Source organism: Acanthochromis polyacanthus, chromosome 12 (genome assembly GCF_021347895.1).
Source record: "Acanthochromis polyacanthus isolate Apoly-LR-REF ecotype Palm Island chromosome 12, KAUST_Apoly_ChrSc, whole genome shotgun sequence".
NCBI lineage: Eukaryota > Metazoa > Chordata > Actinopteri > Pomacentridae > Acanthochromis > Acanthochromis polyacanthus.
This window is the reverse complement of record NC_067124.1, coordinates 605,284-624,838: the sequence shown is the minus strand read 5'-3', so window position 1 is coordinate 624,838 and position 19,555 is coordinate 605,284. Positions and strand designations below refer to the sequence as shown.

The 19,555-nt window shown below is 42.0% G+C and overlaps 1 protein-coding gene across 2 annotated transcripts; it reads left to right on the top strand.

Annotated features, from left to right (window-relative positions):
* The first annotated feature begins 2,442 nt into the window (after positions 1-2,442).
* sybu (syntabulin (syntaxin-interacting)) lies at positions 2,443-18,646 on the top strand. 2 transcript variants are annotated; one of them, XM_022208991.2, is made up of 8 exons: positions 2,443-2,642; positions 8,064-8,108; positions 8,355-8,541; positions 9,013-9,159; positions 14,160-14,259; positions 14,407-14,559; positions 15,898-16,053; positions 16,888-18,646. In XM_022208991.2, the coding sequence occupies exons 2-8, from the start codon at positions 8,085-8,087 to the stop codon at positions 18,026-18,028; spliced, it is 1,908 nt and encodes a 635-aa protein (XP_022064683.2). In that variant the 5' UTR covers positions 2,443-2,642; positions 8,064-8,084; the 3' UTR covers positions 18,029-18,646. The 2 variants fall into 2 exon arrangements, with proteins under 2 accessions (XP_022064683.2, XP_022064682.2); XM_022208990.2 differs by having other exon boundaries at positions 8,959-9,159.
* The last annotated feature ends 909 nt before the right edge of the window (positions 18,647-19,555 follow it).

The following is a 19,555-nucleotide window of genomic DNA, read 5'->3' as shown; positions in this document are numbered from 1 at the left end:
GTACAAGCAGCTGCATGTCTGTCAGACTGAAATACGACGGGTTCGGTTCTTCATAAGGGCTGAGCTGCTGTCTGTTCAGGCCTGGATAATGCTGCACTCTGCATGCTGAAGTAAGGATTTTCATCTTAGACTGCTGCTTTGCTTTAGTCGATGTGTAAAACATTTTGGAAAATAAACAGATTTTATCATCTTCAGGGCATTTTAACTACAGGCCACATTAGTTTAGCTAAATGGTGAAAAATATCTTTTTTAGGTCAGTGTACATGAGGACTTTATTCTTTATGTGTTTGCTGTGTCTTTTTTACAGAAGGAAGTGACCTACAATAGCAGGTAAAGCATCCAACACTCTGTTCACAGTTTCTACAGTTTCATTTATCAGAAGCTTTTATCCATCTGAGAGTAGATACGACACAAAGGATCTAGTCAGGACAAAACAACCTGGATACGAGCCATAGAACAAGTTCACATGTGAAAGGACCCCAGTGCCTTCAGGCAGTGTGAGAGGTGAGAGGAATTTCTCATTTATTTATTTTGCAGTCAGTAAAGCACAAAGGAAGATGTTCACCTCAAAGCGAGTCCAAGTGAACCCATGACTGTTTGGCAGTGAGCCAGCTGCCATGACCGATATCACTATTTTTCCTGTTTTAACACGTCAAACTGTCTTTAGTGAATCACTTCTATGAGGATAGAGTAATGGCATTCAGATGGGAACTTGTAGCCTAGCCGCTCTAGACCCAGCTCTGAAGGCACAAGGGTCTAGGAACGCTCGACAGGGAGGGAGGCGGGCTAAAAGGTTGTCCATCAAATCACTCTGCAGCAGTTGGGTAGGTATACAACCAATCAAGTCCCATTAGCTTCCCAACCAGCGGAGCCAGCTGGTATATTAAGGATTTGCCGTATCCCGTCGGCATAAGTCCAAATACGTCTTTCTTCTCAATGAAACACTTCAGTGCCGTCCTTTGTTTATCTTTCAAGTTGAATTTTAGCTTCAAATCTTTAAGGGCTGTGGCCAAAGCCGAGTCCAAAGATAACTGTTTATTGTGCGCCGGTTGTTTCTGTCAGAATCGTCCAACCCGGTCTCACGGGCATTCGTGAAACTGTCACGTAAGTTTTAGTTTCGGTTTCGTGCGCACCAACACGATTTCGTCATGTTTTTCGTGCCGCTCACCACGAAATGTTTTTCGCTGTGGTAATCACATCTGAAAGTGGTTTATACCGGCGGATTCATGACGATCTAAGCTGTCCATCGGCGTATACTGCTTGTGTGATCGCGTTTGCGGCCGCCGGCCGCCGGACATTCTTGAAATTCCTATGCAAATTGGTAAGTGTACCACCGGCTTATGGTTAGGTTATGGTTAGGTTATGGTTAGGGTTATGTTTAGGGACGATGTCATGCAAAATATAGCGTTGGATTCGCCACGGTTTTACATTAAAAATATAATATACACATTCTTTTGAAATACGTTCTGAGTGGCACGAAAAGTCCGCCGTTTAAAATACATTGGTGCGCATTTCGTGGTGAGCGGCACGAAAAACATGACGAAATCGTGTTGGTGCACACGAAACCGAAACTAAAACTTACGTGACAGTTTCACGAATCCCCGTGAGATCGGGCTGAATCGTCACGCCTCTGTCGTCACTTAGCCCGCCTTCTGACTCTACACTTCATGGTGATTGGTCCGGCCAGTTTTAGGAGAATCCAGCCTTATGGAGGGTAACTAGACCCACCCTGGCAGAGAATTAAATTCGTTGCTGTGGGTTGTCTAGCGCGGCTAGGCTAGGGAACTTGTACTGCACACCAAACAAACAAACAGGGTTTTAAGGCCTGTAGTCCTGTTGAGCTTCTGTTCAGTGAACCCCAGGATCTATCTGGTCCAGCAGAGGGCCTCACATGCTGCTGTTTTATTGTAAATGGTAAAAATGCATGCCGGTGAGAACATCTGACACAACCAGGTCATTTTATAGAGCTATGAGGTACAAATATAGTCTCAGTCTGCTTCCAGCCACAGTCTTTTTGAACTTTGATGGATCCATCAGCCACTGATTCTGACTGCAGACTGGAAATCATCATGTGCTGAACATGCAGCTCCATATGCCGTGTTCTGCGTCAGCTGACGTGATTATAATGTGAGTCTGTCAGCATGGTCTTTGAGGAGACGTTGCACAGATCTGTGCGCATCAGTGATGAAATATTTTGGATTCCGCGGAAATGAAATCCATTTAGTCGATTTGCTGCAGCCTCATAGCAGAATAAAAGACACAATCATGAGCCTAAAATCTATATATGTGTGTGTGGGTAAAATGGCATCCCTTGATGAAACATGCAGATTTCTAAACATGTCACGTCCAGTTTCCATATCCACCACCTTTGTTTTGCTACCCTGCTACACTTCTATAGGATTTCGGGGCGTCAGTGGTTAAGTAACGCCCCGTCCGTTATGTAACACGCTGGGAATGGAGGACACACCGTCCATGCTCCGTCACTGGTCCCTCTTCTAACCCCCCCACCACCGATGGAGAGTGTCGTCAGTCTGCATTCAGCTCTCCTCCAGCCAGCGTCCTCACAGCAGAACAGGAACGACCCTTTGTGCTTCACCAGCTGACGCTCATCCTTCTGAGAGGAATCAGCACCGCACATCCAGGCAGGTGTTTCTACTTCATGCTACCATCCTAACATACAGATCATAACAATTCATCTAACAACTGAATGAAAGTATTGCAGAGATGGGAGCAGGTGGGTTGGAGATGAGCTGTTTACAAGTTCAGCATCGAGTCGTGTTTGTTTTTTACGCATGATCTAAATATGCGCACGGATCTTGCGTGTTTTTGGTGCTGCTCTGTGAAATCCAGCCACAGGGTGTGAAGTTGGATGTTTACATCCCTGTTCTGTTCATGGCATGTTATTCTCCAGGCAGATGAAAACATTCCCTGGATCTGTGGAGGCGCCACATGGACCCAAACCAAACCTCGTTTTTATCACACAACATGATAAAAAAAAACCATAAATGATGCTGTTATGGTAGAGAGGAGAGGTTCTAGCGTTGTGTGGGCATAAACTCTCACAAGCTTTTATCATGCTGATGATAACATGGATTGAAGTGAGATGTGGAAAACAAAGGGAGGCTTGTAAACACATGGGAGGGCATTTAGGTTCCTTCACACTGCTTCTGTTCATGGATGGATGAAATTCTGAAAAATAGATTTTTCTTCTTTTTAAAATAATTTTAAAGGTGTTTTCAGCACTGTAAAAGACATAGAATAATGCTGTTTTTTATACCGACAAACCAGTAAAAGAAAAGATGGTTTTACCTTGCTGACATGTTTTTCTGTTGCTTTTCTTTTACTAATTTGTCGGTATAAAAAATAACGTTATCCTGTAATAGTAAACGACAAAATGAACATAATCCAATTACTGTAAAAGATACATTTACCACATAAATATTTAAAACAGTATTTTATAATAGAGATTATTAAAGCAGCTAAGGGTGTTTCTGATATATTTTCTGTACCTTAAAAAACTGTTTAATAAAATCTGGTTTTGGTTTCAGAAAGCTTTATTGTGAAAGTGACAGGCAGTGTACTGTAGTAATGAGGATGCAGTGATGAGGCACCGTTTCACAGAAATGAGCTTAAAGTAGATACGGCAAATGACGCGCTGCTCAGAAGAGATTGAAACCTTTCCATTTTCAATGTACAGTTATTTCCTGAGTAGTAGATAGGAACAGATAGAGCAGAACATAAACAGAAGTCTGGTTGTATGACCTCACAAATACACACACCGACTGACCAAAGGCACGGCTACGTCATGATGTAAAAGTCAAAAAGCAACAAACAGCTTCACATTAATCCTTGTTTATGATGAACATTATAAAGCACACACTCTAGGAGGGATTATGGAATTATTATCAACGCCCACTCCAAGCTGTTGATAAAAGTGCACCATCTGGATGAAGGGAAACGGCTGAAGTGGAAGCTTAAAGACTGTTTACCAGCATCTCTCTGACTGCTTGTAAAAGTCTTCCTTTCTGAATACTTCTTCCTCTGACTTTACGTTGGGATATGAGTGATCGTGGATCCCCAGCCTGAGCTTTTGTGGATTAGGAGAGCTGAAAATCCTGTGTTTAGCCTGTTACTCAGCAGGTAGCCAATCAAGCCTGTCTGGATCCAAGCAGAGGATCCGGTGATCCGGCCTTTGAGCCTCCAGTTCAGGAAGGGTGCAAATGAAGACACAGTAAAGAGAATCAAAGTGTGGCTGCAGCTGACATGATTTGATCAAATCAGGTCCATGTGGCAGAGCAGGGATCTGTGTCCAAACATCTCTCAGTTTACCGTCTGACAGCAGCCGTCAGCAAACTTTGTCCTGGCACCGAAACCATTAAGATTCAATAGAGATGATTGAGGACTCTGTGCAGCATTGAGGACATCTTTCCCTCTTTGTATGTTATCTAAGCAGCACAAAACACAGTAGTGTCCTGTGCTGCTGGGGCTGATGGAAAAGTCAATACTTACTGCAGATAACCCAAAGAATCTGAAAGCTCAACCTCACAGCGGTGCAGAGGAAAGTGAGTGTTAGTTTCAGCAGAACTTGTCCGGTATTTGTTGAGATATTCTGGTTGGCACCTAAGCAGCGAATGGACGGACTGTCAGACAGGCTGGCACTGCCATCCCTAAAAGCCTACACATCCCTCTGCTCCCTCAGACCACACCCTGATTTATTGAATAATCACTCATCTCATCCTCTCTGCCCGGCTCCCATTTCATTTCATCATCCACATCCAGCTCGCCTTCATGGTTTGCCTCTGTGTGATTCAGCGTTAGTTGTTTCTTTAGGTTTAATAAAATGATCTGTCACACCGCTTAATGAGTGCGGAGGTTAAAAAACATTCCAAACTATATGTACAGTATGCTGTGGTGGTAAGGTGAGTGGAGTATCTGCTGCTCCCTGAACGTACACATGCTGGCGCGAGAACAGAATGTTCATTCAGCCTGAGAGAAAAACACAGAACACCCCCACATCAGCGCAGCTCACTCTAGATATTGTCTCTGAAGGACAGGATGAGCAGCAGAAGCCTACATTCTGTGCAGTTTCATACATAATTGCTTCCATCTAGCTTGAATTCTTTCCTTCAGCTTTCCCTCTCGGTTGCTATGACTGTTGCTAGGGCACGGCTGTGGTTGCGAGGCTCTGCTTGGTGCCTGTAATCGGATTGTGCCATGCTAGCGTGCCAGGCTGCTGGGCGTTGAAGATACCGTCATGTCTGAAAGCAAAAGTGAAAGTGTTGCAGGGTGGTGCAGGCAACTCACATGCACATCTATTTCTGAGTCAGACAGAAAGGAGGCAGAGTCTGATTCCCACAGCTCTCTGGTCTATTTTAGCAACGCTCTTTGGGCTTTAGTGGTTTAAAAAAGAAAGATTTTGCACAAGTCTGAGCTGCTCATAAAGGGATATTAGGCCGTGATATTGGGTCATTCAGCAGTGATGTCAGTCTGCTACAGAAGGATTGTTTGAGGAAGTCAGATGATCACAATAGGACTGAAATAAAAGGAAAGATAAGACGAGACAGCAGCACGCAGGCCTTGGGGTCAATTACATCATTCCAAATGTGAAAAAAATAGAAAAACATGCATGCACTTATGCAACTGGCCCCGTCAGGCGAAGCCGCTGAGAGGCAATCAACAAGTGAGAGGAAGTGAAGTGATTGTAGAAAGTTTATTCAAGCATAAACGAAGATCTGCATTATTTAGCTGGAAAGCATCAATAAGAAATGCATCTTCCTTGTTTAAATGTTCATGGACAAAATGAAAGTTCACTGTTACATCAGAGTCTCCTTCTGATTTGGCTGATCCTTGGAACAGCTTTTCAAAGATCTCTAATCGCGCTCCATCATACATTATATCTGACTGAAGCATTTTGTAGCTTTTGGCAGGCGGCCTCGTGTATTTTGGCACAAACAGCTGCTAACGAGAGGCAGCATGGTCTTATCTGCAGTATTACTGAGCTTCATGTCTGATCATCTTAATCTGGGTTGACTTTGATGAAAAATCCAAACATGAAAAGTATATTATCGTCTCTTTTTCTTTAAATCTGCACAGACTCACATCTCTGTACTCTTTTAAAAACCATCAACTGTTTAGTTAATTGAGTTGTTTTAAATGTTTTCTTATCTCATTCTTGCTTTTTTTTCCTGTTCTTAGCTCCAGCAGCAGCAGCACAGCTCTGTGTTGGTTTGGTTTGATGGTCTACTGCTTTGGCTCACACTCAAATATGTGGACAACTGAATGGATTCAAAACTGGCCCTTGTTTTTTTGGGGGGCCTCAAAGGAGATTCTGTGGCCTTAAAACAATCCCAGAAAACCACCAAAGAACACACACACAGACAAGAAAACAAACAAATGCATTCATATTCCTCTTACCATATTTGAAAACAGTGTTTATTCAAATTCTTTAGACTATATTAGCAACAAACTTGCGAAACTAGCCTTTATAAATTATAAATGATGCTTGCTCCTGTTAGCTGTACTGTCTGTTGTGCTAAAAAATTAATAATACACTTCAGTTCAGAAGTCTGGAGTCACTTAGAAATGTCCTCATTTTTGAAAGAAAAGCAGTTTTTTTCAATGAAGACAACCTTAAATGAATGATAAATCCAGTGTAGACATAGTTAATGTGGTAAATGACTATTGTAGCTGTAAACAGCTGATTTTTAATGGAATATCTCCATAGGGGTACAGAGGAACATTTCCAGCAACCATCACTCCTGTGTTCTAATGCTACATTGTGTTAGCTAATGCTGCTGAAAGGCTCATTGATGATTAGAAAACCCTTGTAGTTATGTTAGCACATGGATAAAAGTGGGAGTTTATCTGAATAAACATGGGATTGTGTGGATGAGCCCAAACTTTTCAACGGTGGTGTAATACATTCATTAGCTTGCAGCCAGCTTTCCAGGTTAAACTGAACTGTGGAATGTTCTGTTTCATTTGTTTAGAAACATGTCTGATTTATTGAGTGAGATTCACCAGTCATACACCTTTATTCTGGGATTTCAGTTCCATGTCAAATTTTCTTTTTTTCTAGTCCTAAATTTTCTTTTGGGAGCCATTTTTGCAAAGTTACTGGACTCATCCAAACAGGCATTGACACTTTCTGTTCTACGGACCAGCAGACATGAATAGTCGCTACATGACAACAAATGTAGACCTGAACACCTCATCCTGAGAAAGCAGCAGCTGTGGCCCCAAACATCTGCTTCTTTTTAATGGAAGAAGTCAGTCCTGCATAGTTTGCCCTCTAGTTTTGTACAGTTATTCATGATCCCCAGTGGATGAACCCCATGACTTTTTATGAGCTAACAATAAACTGACAGAGTGGAAAAAAATCACAACAAATCATGGATGTATTGCTGAGAGGGCATCATAGAGTGTTGGATAAATTCTAATGAGTTGGTTATCCTCTGACCTTTCCAACATTAACTTGATGGATTATTATCAGTTTCTCAGACAGACTCCCTGACTTTTCCTGTAGCAGGGAGGTTTTCTTTGAAATATCTCCTCCCCAGTGGAAGTTTTGTTTAAAAAAAAAAAAAGGAAGAAAGATAATAATAATAATAATAAAGAAAACTTATTTGCCCTGAACTTTTCACCCTTTTCTGTTTATGCAATAGGCACCGTGCAAAGCTAATAAGATTCCAAGCAGCCTTTTTATTTGCCACCATTTAATTCTTTGGCTCTATTTGATTATTTAAAGACTTAAAAATCCTGCTTTACAAAGCAGCTTGCTGTTTATTTTTGGCATTTTTATTTCATAAGGTCATACATTCAGGCTGGCTCTGGGCTTCTTGTGCCATCTGTACCAGGCTCTGTGTGTGCATGTGTGCGTGTGTGCGTGCGTGCGTGCGTGCGTGCGTGTGTGCGTGCGTGCGTGCGTGCGTGGGTATTAGCAGCGTAGCAGAGTTCAGACAGAGGGCTCTTGTGTGGTTAGGGTTTGAGTGCCACGTCAAAATGCTGCCTCGGTCCTCAGGAAAGTGACTCACCGGGTTTTTCTCTTCTTGTGCATTCATTAGGGGAGAACGCTGTGAAGCACAATGGGACCATTCCAGGAATATGAGGTGAGTCTTGTCATTGCTGCTGGTCACTGGATGCAGACTTGTGAATGTTGACTGCTCATATGTAGAAAGCTGTTTTTTTTTTTGCAGCAATGTGGTAAAAGCAAAGATGAGCAAACTGCACTTTGCCTGCCATCATCATCCAGCCAATAGGAAAAGAACTAAATATTTCATGAATCAAAGAATAAGTTTAGGGATGTTTCATAACACCATTCTGCCTCCTTCTGTGACAAATGTCGCTTTGAGCAGGAAAAGAAATCTCCAGAGAAAGGAAGTCCCCGCAGCCGAATCCCTCGTTTGGTCCTCCATCCTTTCCGACCAAAGGACAAAGGATCTCCTCTGTCTGATTCACCTTTTTCTGAGGAGGAGGGCAAGGAGTGTGACATGAGCTCCGACCACTCCAAGAGGACCATCAGCACCAACAGTTTTTGCTCTGGTAAGAAGCTCAGCTCCAGTCCAAGGACAGCTGAATTCATGTCTCATGTAAAATCTCAGATACTTTGAACAGTCATCCATGTACAGGCTGCCAGGTTCCAGATTGTACCACATAGCTCTTTTCCTTTTGCAAGGATAATCAAACTCGCATATAAAAAACTGCATGTATGTAATCTTAAGCTCACCAAAGCTGACCTCTCTTAACAGACCAAAAACTATCTTGCAAAAAAGTGTCCAAGTGTGAACACAGAAACCTCTTGACAGCTACTTTACGGAATTGACGAGCCACTGTTGAAGCTGCTGTCTATCAGAAAACACGCCAGGCTGAACCTTGAGCTCTGACTGACTGCTTGTGTTCGCTGCCTGCGCTGCGCTGCCTGTTCTTGGCTATTACTGTCTGTGTGCCTGTCTACAATAGATGACACCGGCTGCCCCACTAGTCAGTCTGTGTCCCCCTCCAAAACCCCGTCAGGCTCAGAGCAGAGTGCCCACGGATCGCCCACGCTTCCCGAGCGCAAGACCAAAGTGAAGAGGGTCCGGGTGATGGCCGAGTGGAGCGGCGAGGCCCGGAGCACGCAGAGGCACAAGAGGGAGCTGAGGTCGGCCATGAAGGCTGGAGGTACAGCAAAATACAGAGATGAAGATACAAACATGAAAAAGATAGATCTTGTTTTGTTCAGGAAAAAAAATAAAGGGGATTTGACATCTGGACATGCCCTCCTCAGGGCTGCACGGTTATGATCAGATTCTGTCTTTGCGTTTGTGTGTGCAGATTCATCATTAATGTTTTTTGTCGACACATATTTCTGTTCAACACACCAGCATATGTATACTTGTGTATGCCTGTAGTTCCCCAAAGACCAAAGTACAGTAACAGTGCAGTTGCCGCATGTGAGCAGCGAACAGATTCCCAGGCATGAGCAAACATTGGCAAAATCACAGCTGCTTTCCTAAAAGGAGAATAAGAACGGGAGTTAGTTGTCATCCGTGCATGTGTGTTCTGTTAACGTGGAGCAGAAAGAGCGCAGCCTCATTCCCAAATGAAATTTCCTCTCTTTTAATCTGGAGATGGAGGAATAACTCCTTGATTATGAGTCACAGTGAGTAAAGAAGCTGATTGGCTGAGGGAGAGGTTGGGGAGCTTATCTAATTAGTCTGATTAGCAGGAGGTTACTACTGTGATTGGAAGTACACAGACCCTCAGTCCACTCACCAAGTGGTTGAGGGTCACTTTGTTTGGAGCTGTTCTGTTTGTCGCAGTCATCACCAGGACAATGGTTTTGTTTGATGGGAAAAGATACACAGGTACGACTCTGAATGGAATCATTTTAATATAATGCTTTAGTGAGCATATTTTCTCTGCCTCAGTAATTAGACTGTAATCTGACCAAATGTAGCTCAACGGACACTGTGTGAAGTGTCTGTTGAGCTACATTTGGTCAGATTGTGTTACCCATAAAGACTGAATGTTAGCGGCTTATTGTGGATTTTCAGAGCTATTTGCCACAGGAGATGGTTTGTCTTTAAAGATCATGAGGAGCAGTTTGATGGAAGTGCTGTTGATGGATGGCAAATTGTAAAACTGGTTGTATTGCTTTTATTTGATATCTCTTTGATATCAAATCAATTTGATAGTTTATTCTTCAAAAAATAAAAAAACTATTATCTTACAAATGCACACATATATGTATATATTTTAACCAGTTTGTTGAAGAAAACAAACTGGACTGCGATGATCATTTGCAGAATCCAGTGTTTTGTGTTTGGCTATCTGACCCCGAGCTATTAAGATTTAAATTGATGACAATTTATTTATAAATAATACATTCAGGTGTGTGATTTAAATCAAGGTTTGTCATTAAATCAATCAAAAATAACTCTCTGGAATCAAACATGAGGTCTAATGATACGGAATAGCAAACTTTCCTTATGGGACACCCTGACAGGGAAATCCTCTGCTAAGGCCAATGTCCTGTCCTGCAGTTTTAAAGGAAGTGATACAGATCACTGAATTGAATGAGGTCTTCTTTGCCCATCAAAATCCAAAAAATGTTTAATGGAAGCTGGTAATGTAGTTTTTGCAGTTGATCAAAATCGCTATTTCTAATTTACAGATTACACACGGTGTTAATCAACTAGTTGCAGAGCCAGGCTGTTTTTATAGGGATGGCCAGGCTGAGACCATTACTCACACTGGAGCTGCACAGTTTCCACCTGCACTCTAAGCCAGTTCATGTCTTTTTCTGGTCACTCACTGTTATTTAGCTGAGCAGATAAGTCTGCCATGTAGAAGTACAGGGGAACCCAAATAAAAAATACAAAAGCTTTTAATGTAACCGTAACTGGATTACATGTCTGTAATGGAAGCTCAAGTTTGGTGTTTCTATTTGCTGCAAAGCTTATGAAACAATTACACTTCAAATTATAGAAGCAAAGTAGGCCTACTTGTAGAAGTCTTACGTCAAAAGTGTCCTCCTGCTCAGCCTTCTAGTTGGGACATCATTCACCTTTTGTTCTCCTTTTGAATGCAGTTTCTAGGTCAGTCCTGCTTTGTTCAGCAGTAGTTTATGTACCACTTCTTTCAGAGCAGTTTTTATCCCAACAGTCTTGAAAGGTCTGTGAAAGATCATTATGTAGCTCCACATGTAACCTAAATCAGACACACATGTACCAGCTGATTCTTTTACATACAAAAGACACATTCATTTTAGATGGACTATGCATTTTCACTGACAATAATACAAAATGTCTTGAGTGACACAATAAGTTTTTTTCTGCTTCTGTTGTTTGCAGAATAGAATACGATAATTGCCATTGTACATGTACAATGATACTGTATGCTAACCTAATCTGGTGCAAACATTAAAGTGTGTCAGTCAGAGGTAAATGGATAAAAGAAAAAATGCTTCCAAGCTAATTAGAAAAAGATTATTTAATAACAGAAGGAAAGGTTCTTTAAAGGATGAGAGAAAAAAACACAATATACAGACATTTGATGTTGTACATTTTTTTGATACTTGTAATTTTTATTTTGTTTTATACATGCTCAAAAAAATCAACAATAAATAGATACAACAAAAACATCAAACAATACAACAATACATTACAACATTAAATGACAAAACATAAAAACAAGGGACAAGAAAGAAAGGAAAAAAAATGTATAAGGTTACATATTTAGTTTCCATATATATGCTGTAGGAAGGCATCCCATTTCAATTTATGTTTTCCTCCACTGTAGAGGGGAGAAATATGCTCATAGGCAGCAACCATGCATGATGAGCTGTACCAGTCTGAAATGGATGGTGTAAATTTAGATTTCCACCGTTGTACTAGCAACTTTCTTCCAACCATTAATGCAGTCTGAACAAATTCAAGGCTGTTTTTAGAAATGAGTCCTTTTAGCATTGACAGGTTTCCCAGAATGAACAAATGAGCAGAGAAAGGAATGTTAAACTTAATAATGGAGTTCAAGGATTCATGTACAGCATTCCAAAAATCTTGCACTTTGGAACCACAACATGTGAATTAGTGTACCATTCTCTGTGCATTTCCAGCATGAAGGGTCATCTTTAAGTTTTAAATGATACATTTTAGATGGTGTCCAGTATACTCTATTAATAATTTTAAACTGAGTTAGTCTTGTCCTCATATTTTGTGACATACCTTTAAGACTGCTTAATATGTCACTCCATTGCTTATCTGTGAAAGAGCTTTTTTAAATCATGTTCCCATGCGTTTTTAAGAGCACTAGTAGATCTAACATTCTTCAGTAGAAGTGAGTAATAGAATGACACTTCATGCCCTTTGCCAACCGAGATAAAATTAATGAGGGTAATACATCCTTCTGTGGGAGAACCTGATTTTTAAAAATTGATTTTAGTAAATTATAAATTTGTGCATAATGCCAGTATTGATGCTTATGAAGTTTAAATTCATCCATTAACTCATTGAATGATTTCAACTGATCACCAAGTGTTCGTATAACTTTTTTCACCCATTCCCCCCAACAAAAGGATGTCTTACCAATACACAAAGAAGGATTATACCATATGCTCGACGACATACATTTTAAATAGTCAAAGTTTAGTATTTTTGCAACTTTCTGCCATACTGTTTTAAGACAAGTTAAAATGGGGTGTGTACGAGCATTTACAGGTAAGGAAGCAGACAAGTAAGAGACCAGTGGTAGTGTGGGACATACATGAGCTTCAAGTTCATACCAGGGTGGAGCTCGTTCTGGTGGAAGGGCCCAATAAGCTAGATGACGCAGGCAAAATGCATAATGATACAACAAGAAGTTTGGAACCCCTAAACCTCCTGCCTCTGCATTATTCTGCGATTTTTTTAAACATATTTTGGGCTTTTTACCATTCCACAAGAACAGGCGACATAATTGATTAAATCTATCAAAGTATTTAGTTGGAATTATTATAGGAAGTGAGTGCATAATATAATTACATTTTGGTAGAACTGACATCTTTATAATATTGGCCTTTGCCCACAAGGAAAGTTGTAAACATTCCCATCTTTTAATATCCTCCTCAAGTTTAATAAATAATGGTTCTATATTTAATTTGATGATATTTGATAAATCTGGGGGAAATAATACCTCCAAATATTTTAGACCTTCGTTTGGCCATTTGATATTTTGTGGAGTTGAAAATATGATTTTGGACAGTAAGCGGTTAGTGGGAGGCCCTCACATTTAGCCCAGTTGATTTTATATCCAGAAGGTCTAGAAAAGGAATTAATGATGGATAGCAAAGTTGGCACTGATGTTTCTGGATTACTGACGATTGTCAATATATCGTCAGTGTACAACATTTGATGTTGCACATCTTAAGTTTTGGCAGTGCAGCCTGTATAGTTTAACAGGGTTTGGTTGTTTTGTTAAATGCTTCTGTGTGGGTCCTAAAATAATGGTTGTTCAAAAAAGTAGTTGCTTCTGACTCCAAGTCCAGTTCTTTATTGTTGGTTGTGTGTCAGTCAGGCCACTGCTCGGATCTGCCCGTCAGCAACGAAACTTCAGATGAGCTAGCTAGTTGTGGCTAACTCACAAGCTAGATACAACTTGATATAGCTTTTAATTTTAGCTGTGTGATGAAACTGAATGTTTATATAGAATAATATATTTTGTACAGTATAACTGAATTTGCTAAAGTCAGACTAACTGCAGCTCAGTTTTTTTGCTAAGATTACAGTTGATTTCTTGGCCGTTTTTCAGATTAGCGCCTGAGAGTGAGTGAAATGGGACGACAAAGAGGTATCAGCAAATTTGTTTCCTGAGGCACAAAAGGGTTTACTTTAGGTTTTGGACTGTAACCACTGAAATATTTAGCTGTCGTGACACACATGTGGCAAGGGTAGAGTAGTAGAAAAGACTTAAAGATCCTAACTTTGGCTAGCAGCGTTAGCCAACATTAGCCACCGCAAGCTACTTGTAACTCATGTTGTACCGGCAAAAACCCCTGAGTGTTTGAGGCATTTTATTCATTTTTTAAAATCAATTCAGCTTTTAATTTAATGAGGACAGTTGTGTTATATCATATTTTAAAAGCTTCTTAGTCCTTCTTAAAGCCTGCTAGCATGCTAACGCGGTGCTGCTTCTCCCTGCAGGTAGTGAGGCAGACTTCAGCTCTTCCAGCAGCACAGGCAGCCTGAAGACCAGGGAGAGCCTCACGTCCAATTCAACTGGAAAGAAAGCTCCATCACGCAGGTATGATGTTTATTGTATGCATTTGCACCACCTGTGCTTAAGATTTACATTTAAGTGTAGTCTTTGGCTTTAAGTGACACTGGAACTGAAAGTGAATGAATGACCTTAACTTTTTGGAATTATCTGTCTTAATTTTTGTTTCTCTAGTCGTGGCACTCACATCCGATCCCTGCCAGTGTTCAAACCAGCCGGAAGCCCAACAACCAACCGTGATGCAGAGCTCTACGCTCCCTACAGGACTCCCCCCAGAGCTGCCTCCTCAACCACCAACAGCAGCTGCAACTCCAGCCCAACCTCCAGGTACAACGCAGATTGCAGCATTAATGATCAGGGATGGTAAATTTAAAGCAAAATACTCTGTTGTTCTGACATCTTGGCCATGTTTTTCCAACAGTTCTCCACTTGGATTTTTAATCAATTTCGCTTCCTCAGTTTAAAGTAGATTTTGGAGAGAGATTTGGACTGCAGCTCAGGCATTGTACGTGGGTGGCTGGATTAAGCTCAAACTGTTTTATCATTTCCTCTCTTGCAGCTGGCTGGGATTATATCGGTCATGATTTGGCTGCAGCTGGGATTAATGAGGATTTATTAAAGCAAATGTCTGAATATGGTACCCAGACAGTGACCGTAGTGACTGGATTTGGAACTAGAGTGAATGCACCGTGGTTTGAAGGACAGAAGAGGCTCATAAATTTTTCAAAATAGCAGAACTGAATAGCCCAAAGCCGCGATGTGTTTGGGACCACCATGAATTCCTGACATGGTGCTTCAGGCTGCATGTTACTCTAAAGGTTTGCTTTGGCATCTTGTTTGTTGGCAGCTCAGCCCTGTGTAGGATTCAACCTAAAAATCCTCTCAGCAGAATAAATGGCAGACATTCAACCTACAGCCCTTTGAGTTTTCATGCAGTAGCAGAATCTGTCCTGTTTTCCATGTTTACAGTTGCCATAGCTGCATTATAATTCTACATCAATGCCACTTTAAGAAATGCCATTTGTCAGCTTTCCTCCGCCTGGCGAAGCATCATGTGACATGTTTTCCTCTACATGCTACCTTCTCCTGAGCTGTTTCTATTTCTGGCTGGGATGCAGAGCGTTCGCATCGAAGCCTCAAGTATCTCAGGTTGCTAGGATATTGTGCTAGTGGAAGAAAGGGGCTTACATACTGCTTTGCATATTGTCCAAATCCACCCACTCAGCCTTTACAGAAAAAAAAACAGAAATCCTTTCATCAGGACTCTTTGAAGATGACAAAACCCTGATCATAGGACATGCAGGGAACATCTGAATGCTAATGCAATTAACTGTAGATGAGGGCTTTATTCTAGGAAGGTAGTTTCTTTCTTTGCTAACTCTGCTTGTATTCAGATAAACCAGCATTTTAGGGTTTTGCAGTCTCTAGCCTGTGTGCCAGTAATCCTGTGTCAGACAGTAATTCCAGGCTTCAGGGAGCATCTGCCCTTACAGCACTCTCTCAGCCAGACTAATTATCATCTGCAGAGAGCGATTTTGCTTTTTAAACGTCAAATTGGTTCGTTTCTGCTGTAGTTTTAAAATGTTTAGTCAAGGGAAGATGGATAATCAGTTCTAGAGGGTGAACTTGGCCTTTCACCAACATCCCTGTGTCCCTTCCCAACAGGAGAGCCAACCTGGGCCGCTACCACTCCTGTGGAGACAACCACGGCATCCGGCCCCCGAACCCCGAGCAGTACCTCACCCCTCTGCAGCAGAAGGAGGTGGCTATAAGACACCTGAGGACCAAACTGATGGAGTCTGAGAACAGAGTCCGTGACAGGTTAGCAGCACAGGAGCTCCTTACATCTCTCTTTTTTTATGGTTTTATGACAGGATGATAGTTGATGTATCAGGAGACAGTGTGCACTGCAGCTGTGACGTAATGAAACATCTCTGCTCACCCGTTAACATCTTGTGAAGTGTAAACCCATGGGGAAATGACTATTACGTAAGATTTATAAAAAGAACAGAATGAGTTTGAGTTGTGTCAAATTTTCACCAGGCATAGTCCAGGAAACTTTAAACTGCATCATGATTCATACACTACTCTTTGTACTTTTAAAAAACAATTCAACATTATATTGTACATTATATACTTGTTTGCTTTCTAGCTATGAGCTAAATGAGAAGATTCCAGCCACTCATATGTTAACTGAAGCTCCAGCTAGTAGTTAGCTTAGCATAAAGACTGGAAACAGGGAAATAATCTAAATATGCTGAAATTAGAGTTCAGATACAACATGTTGATGATTTTTACTGTACAATTTTCTTCAATGTTTAATTAGGGGGAGAAGCAGGCATGACAGGAAATGGCATTAGCAAGATATGAGTATAAACTGTTGAAGCTAACGGGCTGAAAACATGGCACAAGTTGTAAATTAGACGTCTTGTCTCACTTTATTATCAGACTGTCAAAGGTCAGTATGTCTGAACTGAAAACAAACAGCAGGTCTGTTACCTTTGGACACAGATATTCCAGCTTTTTCCATTCCTGGCTTTAGCTTCCTGTTTGACATACAGACATAAAAGTGGTATTTCTCTTTTCATCCAAAAATGACCATGATGGAACTATTGCGTTTTAATTAATTTTGGACATTTTTTCCTTCTTTATCAGAGAGACAGAGATTGAGGAGCTTAAGGGCCAGCTTGGCAGGATGAGGGAAGACTGGATTGAAGAGGAATGCCACCGGGTGGAGGCTCAGCTGTCCCTTAAAGAAGCTCGCAAAGAGATCAAACAGCTGCGTCAGGTGGTGGAAACCATGAAGAGCAGTCTGATGGAGAAGGATAAGGGAATACAGAAGTACTTCATCGACATTAACATCCAAAACAGGAAGTTGGAGTCCCTACTGCAAAGCATGGAGCTTGCCCAGAGTGGCGCCAACCTCCAAGACGAAAGCACCTTGGACCTAATTTTCGACAGCCCTGATAGTGGCGGGAAGAAGCTGGTTGGAGAGGAAGAAAGCGGGATGGAGCTGGGAGACCACGGAGCAGAGGCGATGGCAGACAGTGGGCTGCTAGTGAATGACGAGATGGCCAACAGAGCGGACATTTTGGAGCAGGTCTTCATGTCCACTGCAGTGGATTTTAGTCCGGACTCCAGTAGCAAGCTGAGGGCTGGGGCAGAAGAGGGACAGTTGATTGACCAGTCTGCTGCATCCCCACCGCCTCTACCAAACACAGCTTCCACCACAGTCACCATCTCCTCATGTACAGAAGATAAAGGAATCCAGACCGACATACCGCCCATATCTCCAGACCTGCAGGCTCTGCTCCTTCAGCTGCTCAAGTTCCATGGAGCAACAGTGGAGGATGCAGCTCTATCAGCCCCTGGCAGTCTTCTGGGATTCCCAGACATGCCTGCCTCCACTTCCTCTGTCGCCGTTCAGCCGGACTCAAAGCCTCCCCAAACCAACGTCCTTCCAGAAAACCCTGAAAAGTCCACCAACTCAGGCGTATGTTGTTCAGAGCCTGCAGAGAGCAGACGGTTTATGGAGGAGCTGGACTTTGTTGTCACTGAGGTGGAACCTTGTCCGTCATCGGGACTGGATGTGGTCAGCAAGCGTTACTGGAGCAACAACTTCCTGGTGGATCTGGTGGCAGTGGCAGCTCCGGTGTTGCCCACGGTGGCCTGGCTGTACTCGCGGCACGGGCTGGACGGAAGCGCTCCGGTGTACAACATCGCTGCCCTCATCAGGGGCTGTTGCATCATGGGATTGCACTCACTTCGTCACATCACTCACAGGCAGAATGCGTAATTACTTCCTACCCGCATGCAAGCACCTAACCTAAAAGCACTTAAGCATCTTGTAAGATCTCGTTTTTGTTCCACACTTGATGATATCAATGCAGTTCTTTTGGTTCCCGCACTGTTGCTTTGCACTGTACAGTTACCATGAGCTGAAGCTGAGTGGTGACGAGAAAGGGATTATTTATAATGGGGTTTATTTATGTATTTATTTGTCATTTCCACAAATAAGCAAATCATCTGGGTAGATGGTTGTGTGTCATCATTGTCCTGTGGTGTTCCTAGTTGTGTTTAAAAAAATAAAAATCTTTGTTCGGATGAGAGATTTTTAGAGCGTGAAAGACTGAATGTTAGTTTCTGTTTGATGGGTTCTGAAATCTGTTTTTGTTAAAGAGAAACCTTAAACCTTCAGCCAAAGCTTTAATGTGAGTTCACTGTTTTGTGAAGTATCTATATATTTTCCTCACTGGGTGTAGAGCTTTACTTGGTACAGCCTGTGTGTTGTTCATAGAAATACGTTGATGCTTCAAAGCAACTGACACTTGTTATGTGCCTGAGCAATGTGCAATACTGGCGGTTTACATCAAATGTAATTGTATCTTTATTATTAAAGCATGATTATTCTGGCCATGCGTGTGGACTCCTGATATTTCCGGTCTGAGTGGTGGGACATGGACTAACGGGAAAGACTCAGTTGGACCTGATTATGTAAAAGGCTTGTCCAAAATGCTAACAAAGACTGGCTGGGAGAGTTTCTTCACTTGTGCAAGTTGTTCACATAAATAAATAAAAGGGAAAACATCAAGTCTGTGAACCTGAGTGCAACCGAGCAGCGTGTTCTGATGATGGTTCATCTTATGTAAAAGCCTTCTCAGCCTGTTTTCAGACGTCCCCTGGGTTGTGGAGCTGGAGTGCATTAGATCCACTTTACTGGGATCTCTCAGAAGCTGTAAAATGCCGTCTGTACCCTTACACCAGTAGAAACTGGGTCAGCACCAGTACAGCTTTGTCTACTCACAAAAGCTGTCAGCGAAGTCTTTGGTTGTTATATAAGATCTATCCATATTCAATGAAAATTAAAGAAAAAGCTGATTAAGTGAACTAACGCCATGCCTCTTTGCTGACTCCATTCCCACGTTGCCATCTGGTGATCTCTCTGAAGTTGCGTAACCAGGACCTCTCACTTCATCAGGCATCAGAATAATGAGCCGTCAGACGCTGTAATCCCCACACCAGTCTGTGGACGCTGGATTAGATGAGGGGGCAGCAGTGGCGTAAAATCAGTAGATGTGATTCTGCAGCCACGTGGCCTGGTCCCTTTCTAAAGACTGATGACGTTCATTTTCCCTTTTTGAAAGTGGGTCAGTCTCTCAGAGGTTTTGGCAGGAAGGCAGGCAGTGTCCCAGGGGCAGATGACAGTGGCATCATTATGATCGAGGCCAGACGAGCACCGACAATGGATCCGTCAATCAGGGCTACAGGACAGTTTAGTTGTAACTACACAGCTGAGGCCCAAAGTACCCATACCCAAACCAAG